The sequence below is a fragment of the Oncorhynchus gorbuscha genome, linkage group LG02 (genome assembly GCF_021184085.1).
Source record: "Oncorhynchus gorbuscha isolate QuinsamMale2020 ecotype Even-year linkage group LG02, OgorEven_v1.0, whole genome shotgun sequence".
In the NCBI taxonomy this organism is placed as follows: domain Eukaryota; kingdom Metazoa; phylum Chordata; class Actinopteri; order Salmoniformes; family Salmonidae; genus Oncorhynchus; species Oncorhynchus gorbuscha.
In genome coordinates, this window is record NC_060174.1 from 1,868,489 (window position 1) to 1,875,257 (window position 6,769).

At 43.2% G+C, this 6,769-nt stretch overlaps 1 protein-coding gene across 1 annotated transcript in view; it reads right to left on the minus strand.

Moving 5' to 3' along the window:
• The window catches only part of LOC123995367 (sodium/potassium-transporting ATPase subunit beta-233-like), a 12,234-nt gene extending 8,693 nt beyond the window's left edge, over window positions 1-3,541 (minus strand). The window contains exon 1 of the mRNA XM_046298924.1: window positions 3,470-3,541. Within this exon, the coding sequence (XP_046154880.1) occupies window positions 3,470-3,541 (72 nt within the window). The remainder of the gene's footprint in view (window positions 1-3,469) is intronic.
• Window positions 3,542-6,769: the final 3,228 nt, after the last annotated feature.

Sequence of the window (6,769 nt, forward strand, 5' to 3'; positions counted from 1 at the left end):
CTATGGGACTGGCCACACTACCAGACCCCCTCCTATGGACTGGCCCCTAACAGACCCCCCCCTCTCCTATGGGACTGGCCACACTAACAGACCTCCCCTCTCCTATGAGACTGGCCACACTAACAGACCCCCTCTCCTATGAGACTGGCCACACTAACAGACCCCCTCTCCTATGGGACTGGCCACACTAACAGACCTCCCCTCTCCTATGAGACTGGCCACACTAACAGACCCCCTCTCTATGAGACTGGCCACACTACCAGACCCCCTCTCCTATGAGACTGGCCACACTAACAGACCCCCTCTCCTATGGGACTGGCCACACTAACAGACCCCCTCTCCTATGGGACTGGCCACACTAACAGACCCCTCTCCTATGAGACTGGCCACACTACCAGACCCCCTCTCCTATGGGACTGGCCACACTAACAGACCCCCTCTCCTATGGGACTGGCCACACTAACAGACCTCCTCTCCTATGGGACTGGCCACACTAACAGACCCCCTCTCCTATGGGACTGGCCACACTAACAGACCCCCTCTCCTATGGGACTGGCCACACTAACAGACCCCCTCTCCTATGGGACTGGCCACACTAACTGACTCTAATGGTGAAAACTAAGATCCCATCCCAAATGGCAGCATATCCCTTATGGATCCTGGTTAACAGTAGTGCACTACAGAATAGGATGCCATTTGGGACACGCAGACAGAAAGCACTCTGTTAGGCTATAAACTCACTATGAACGAATTACAGTGACAATGGTTAGCACTGACTCAAAACAACAACGCCTGCTTCCCAAATGGCACCCTACCTAGTTCACTACTTTTAACCAGGGCCTTGGACTCTGGTCAAAATAAGGGAATAGGGTGCTATTTTGGACATAGACTATAATGTCACCACGTCTGGAGCCACAGACAGTTCAAAATGATGATCCAGAAAACATCAATCACTAGTTACTGTCCTCAAACAACCACTTCATTCTGCTGGCTCACTCTGTTGGCTAAATCAACGGTTGGAAGTTGAAAATAAGATGTGATGCTTTTCTCCAGCATGTAAGACCAATACAGTACACTACAGTGGAGCGGTTGTTCATTTAAAAGCTGCATCATACTGCAGTATAAGGAGCGGTATGCTGTGGTATGCTGTGGTATGCTGTGGAATGCTGTGGTATGCTGTGGTATGCTGTGGAATGCTGTAGTATGCTATAGTATGCTGTGGTATGCTGTGGTATGCTGTGGTATGCTGTGGTATGCTGTAGTATGCTGTGGTATGCTGTGGTATGCTGTAGTATGCTGTGGAATGCTGTGGTATGCTGTGGAATGCTTTAGTATGCTGTGGTATGCTGTGGTATGCTGTGGTATGCTGTGGTATGCTGTAGTATGCTGTAGTATGCTGTGGTATGCTGTGGAATGCTGTGGTATGCTGTGGTATGCTGTGGAATGCTGTGGTATGCTGTGGTATGCTGTGGTATGCAGATGTGAGTCTCAGTGCTCTCCATTGAAGCTCATTGGAAACACCAGAGGGCATCCTTGAGCACATCTATTCATTCTAGTTTTTTAAATCATTATTTTATTAACAAATCATGTCTCTTTCTTTCTATTGGACATGCAGTATGTATATCATAGCCCATTATAAGGTTGTTCTGATTATTATTAGGATTATAATACATTTACCTATTTGCAGGAGGTTGATGCATTTTCGTTAGGGAAAATAAAGTCTGTGATATTAAGTTAGATATTATAAGTTAGATAAGTTAGATATTATAAGTTAGATAAGTTAGATATTTTAAACTTCAGTCTTGTGTCAGGTGAACAGTTGTGTCCTCATCTTTTGGTCTGATAATTTCCTTCAAGCGTTTTAGTTATACAGATAAATAACAAAGAGAGCCTCGAATAATTAAACAATAAATTAACTGCAACATGTTGGCTAAATCTTGGCTGTACTATTATTTAATATGCTGTGTTCCAAATGGTCAGACATTTATTCCTGCTGCCCCGAAGCACCTCTCATTCACATGGCTCTCTTAGATACCTCAGTTACTATTAGCCAATCGCCATGCCCCGAAGCCCCTCTCATTCACATGGCTCTCTTAGATACCTCAGTTACTATTAGCCAATCGCCATGCCCCGAAGCACCTCTCATTCACATGGCTCTCTTAGATACCTCAGTTACTATTAGCCAATCGCCATGCCCCGAAGCACCTCTCATTCACATGGCTCTCTTAGATACCTCAGTTACTATTAGCCAATCGCCATGCCCCGAAGCACCTCTCATTCACATGGCTCTCTTAGATACCTCAGTTACTATTAGCCAATCGCCATGCCCCGAAGCACCTCTCATTCACATGGCTCTCTTAGATACCTCAGTTACTATTAGCCAATCGCCATGCCCCGAAGCACCTCTCATTCACATGGCTCTCTTAGATACCTCAGTTACTATTAGCCAATCGCCATGCCCCGAAGCACCTCTCATTCACATGGCTCTCTTAGATACCTCAGTTACTATTAGCCAATCGCCATGCCCCGAAGCACCTCTCATTCACATGGCTCTCTTAGATACCTCAGTTACTATTAGCCAATCGCCATGCCCCGAAGCACCTCTCATTCACATGGCTCTCTTAGATACCTCAGTTACTATTAGCCAATCGCCATGCCCCGAAGCACCTCTCATTCACATGGCTCTCTTAGATACCTCAGTTACTATTAGCCAATCGCCATGCCCCGAAGCACCTCTCATTCACATGGCTCTCTTAGATACCTCAGTTACTATTAGCCAATCGCCATGCCCCGAAGCACCTCTCATTCACATGGCTCTCTTAGATACCTCAGTTACTATTAGCCAATCGCCATGCCCCGAAGCACCTCTCATTCACATGGCTCTCTTAGATACCTCAGTTACTATTAGCCAATCGCCATGCCCCGAAGCACCTCTCATTCACATGGCTCTCTTAGATACCTCAGTTACTATTAGCCAATCGCCATGCCCCGAAGCACCTCTCATTCACATGGCTCTCTTAGATACCTCAGTTACTATTAGCCAATCGCCATGCCCCGAAGCACCTCTCATTCACATGGCTCTCTTAGATACCTCAGTTACTATTAGCCAATCGCCATGCCCCGAAGCACCTCTCATTCACATGGCTCTCTTAGATACCTCAGTTACTATTAGCCAATCGCCATGCCCCGAAGCACCTCTCATTCACATGGCTCTCTTAGATACCTCAGTTACTATTAGCCAATCGCCATGCCCCGAAGCACCTCTCATTCACATGGCTCTCTTAGATACCTCAGTTACTATTAGCCAATCGCCATGCCCCGAAGCACCTCTCATTCACATGGCTCTCTTAGATACCTCAGTTACTATTAGCCAATCGCCATGCCCCGAAGCACCTCTCATTCACATGGCTCTCTTAGATACCTCAGTTACTATTAGCCAATGCACATCACTTGATCGGGTCCTTCTCACAGGCATTGCAGCTCCGAAGTAGGCTACAAGTGAAGACGGACTCATCGGGGATGCCTCGAATTCAGAGGCCATATTGAAGATGGTGGAAGAATTGTCCACGTTTACATTTCATCAACAAGATAAGTAACGAACAGCAAAAACACTAGAAAAGTTTACTTATTCTATTGGTCAGCTTGTCCTTCAGAAATGTAGAAAGATGGAAGATGCAACAACAAGCATGAGTTAATATGTTAATATGGGTTGTTAGTATGGGTTGTTAGTATGGGTGGTTAATATGGGTTGTTAGTATGGGTGGTTAATATGGGTTGTTAGTATGGGTGGTTAATATGGGTGGTCATTATGGGTTGTTATTATGGGTGGTTACTATGTTATTATGGGTGGTTAATATGGGTGGTTAATATGGGTTGTTAGTATGGGTTGTTAGTATGGGTTGTTAATATGGGTGGTTAATATGGGTGGTTAATATGTTATTATGGGTTGTTAGTATGGGTGGTTAATATGGGTTGTTAATATGGGTGGTTAATATGGGTGGTTAATATGGGTGGTTAATATGGGTTGTTATTATGGGTTGTTATTATGGGTTGTTAGTATGGGTTGTTAGTATGGGTGGTCATTATGGGTTGTTATTATGGGTGGTTAATATGGGTTGTCATTATGGGTGGTTATTATGGGTTGTTATTATGGGTTGTTAGTATGGGTGGTTAATATGGGTGGTCATTATGGGTGGTCATTATGGGTTGTTATTATGGGTTGTTAATATGGGTGGTTAATATGGGTTGTTATTATGGGTTGTTAATATGGGTGGTCAATATGGGTTGTTATTATGGGTTGTTAATATGGGTGGTTAATATGGGTTGTTATTATGGGTTGTTAATATGGGTGGTTAATATGGGTTGTTATTATTGGTGGTCATTATGGGTTGTTATTATGGGTGGTTAATATGGGTGGTTAATATGTTATTATGGGTTGTTAGTATGGGTGGTTAATATGGGTTGTTAATATGGGTGGTTAATATGGGTGGTTAATATGGGTGGTTAATATGGGTTGTTATTATGGGTTGTTAGTATGGGTTGTTAGTATGGGTGGTCATTATGGGTTGTTATTATGGGTGGTTAATATGGGTTGTTAGTATGGGTGGTCATTATGGGTTGTTATTATGGGTTGTTAGTATGGGTGGTTAATATGGGTGGTCATTATGGGTGGTCATTATGGGTTGTTATTATGGGTTGTTAATATGGGTGGTTAATATGGGTTGTTATTATGGGTTGTTAATATGGGTGGTCAATATGGGTTGTTATTATGGGTTGTTAATATGGGTTGTTATTATGGGTTGTTAATATGGGTGGTTAATATGGGTTGTTATTATGGGTTGTTAATATGGGTGGTTAATATGGGTTGTTATTATGGGTTGTTAGTATGGGTGGTTAATATGGGTTGTTATTATTGGTGGTCATTATGGGTTGTTCATATGGGTTGTTAATATGGGTAGTTAATATAGGTGGTTAATATGGGTGGTCATTATGGGTTGTTAATATGGGTGGTTAATATGGGTTGTTATTATGGGTTGTTAATATGGGTGGTTAATATGGGTTGTTAATATGGGTGGTCATTATGGGTTGTTCATATGGGTTGTTAATATGGGTGGTTAATATAGGTGGTTAATATGGGTGGTCATTATGGGTTGTTAATATGGGTGGTTAATATGGGTTGTTATTATGGGTTGTTAATATAGGTGGTTAATATGGGTGGTTAATATGGGTTGTTATTATGGGTGGTTAATATAGGTGATTAATAAGTAATCCCTCTCACCCCCCTTTAAGATTTAGATGCACTATTGTAAAGTGACTGTTCCACTGGATGTCATATGGTGAATGCACCAATTTGTAAGTCGCTCTGGATAAGAGCGTCTGCTAAATGACTTAAATGTAAATGTAAATATGGGTTGTTATTATGGGTTGTTATTATGGGTGGTTAATATGACTAGGATTGTGTCTTTGGCTGCTGGACGATGAAAGAAAGTTGAGAACATGAGAGAAATACTGGTTTCGATGGCATTTATAAAAGTGTTTATAATATAATCCACTGAACATCGCTATGGTTGGAACATGGTGACACATGCCTCAAAATTTAAAAACAACAACTAGTAATTAATTTAAGTCAACATGTAAGTATTAAGTATTTTTATGTAAATTGTTAAATGTGTATGAGCTATAGGAGGACGGGCTCATTCAAACCAGTGGAGGCTGCTGGGGGGAGGACGGCTCATTGTAATGGCTGGAATGGAGTAAATGGAATGGTACTAAACCAGTGGAGGCTGCTGGGGGGAGAACGGCTCATTGTAATGGCTGGAATGGAGTAAATGGAATGGCATCAAACACATGGAAACCATAGAAACCATGTGTTTGATGTATTTGATACTATTCCATGGATTCCACTCCAGCCATTAGCACGAGCCCGTCCTCCCCAGTTAAGGTGCCACCAGCCTCCTGTGCACCAAACACATGGAACCAATTTGATTGACAACATGTTTCCATCGATTCCATTCCAGCCATTTACAGGGAATCCCAGATTCCAGCCTGGTCCCAGATCTGTTTGTGTTGTCTTGCCAACTGCAGATCAGTGATCAGGCTAGCAATGTTTCCATAGAGGGCTAAGTATCCAAGGGCCCATTATATATTTTATATTTTTCATTTAACCTTTATTTAACTAGGCAAGTCAGTTATATAAAGTGCAGTAAATAAACTTAATGAGGGCAGAGGCATTAAGAGCCAACAGAACAAAATACATGTAATAGTTCTGGTAAGTTCCAGAGTCTACCAGTTAACAGTGTGTGACTGCGTCACTAATACCATCCTAGTGCCCCATCAGCCGAGTCAAAAGTAGTGCACTACACAGGGAATAGGGTACTGTTTGGGACCTACCCTATGTGAAAAAAACAATGACCGGGTGTTGTAGTCACCGCTCCATTCAGCTATCTACATCACAGGCCATTAAAACTCTCATTCATTCTGCTACACTACCCGGGAATCCACCAATGACAATGACGCTATTGTTTGTGGTCGAGAGAGAGAGACGGAGAGAGAGAGAGAGAGAGAGAGAGAGAGAGAGAGAGAGAGAGAGAGAGAGAGAGAGAGAGAGAGAGAGAGAGAGAGAGAGAGAGAGAGAGAGAGAGAGAGAGAGAGAGAGAGAGAGAGAGCGAGAGAGGGTAGGTGGGGAGAGAGAGAGGGTGGGGATAGAGGGTGGAGAGAGAGAGGGTGGAGAGAGAGAGAAGGAAAGAGAGGTAAAGGTAGAGAGAGAGGG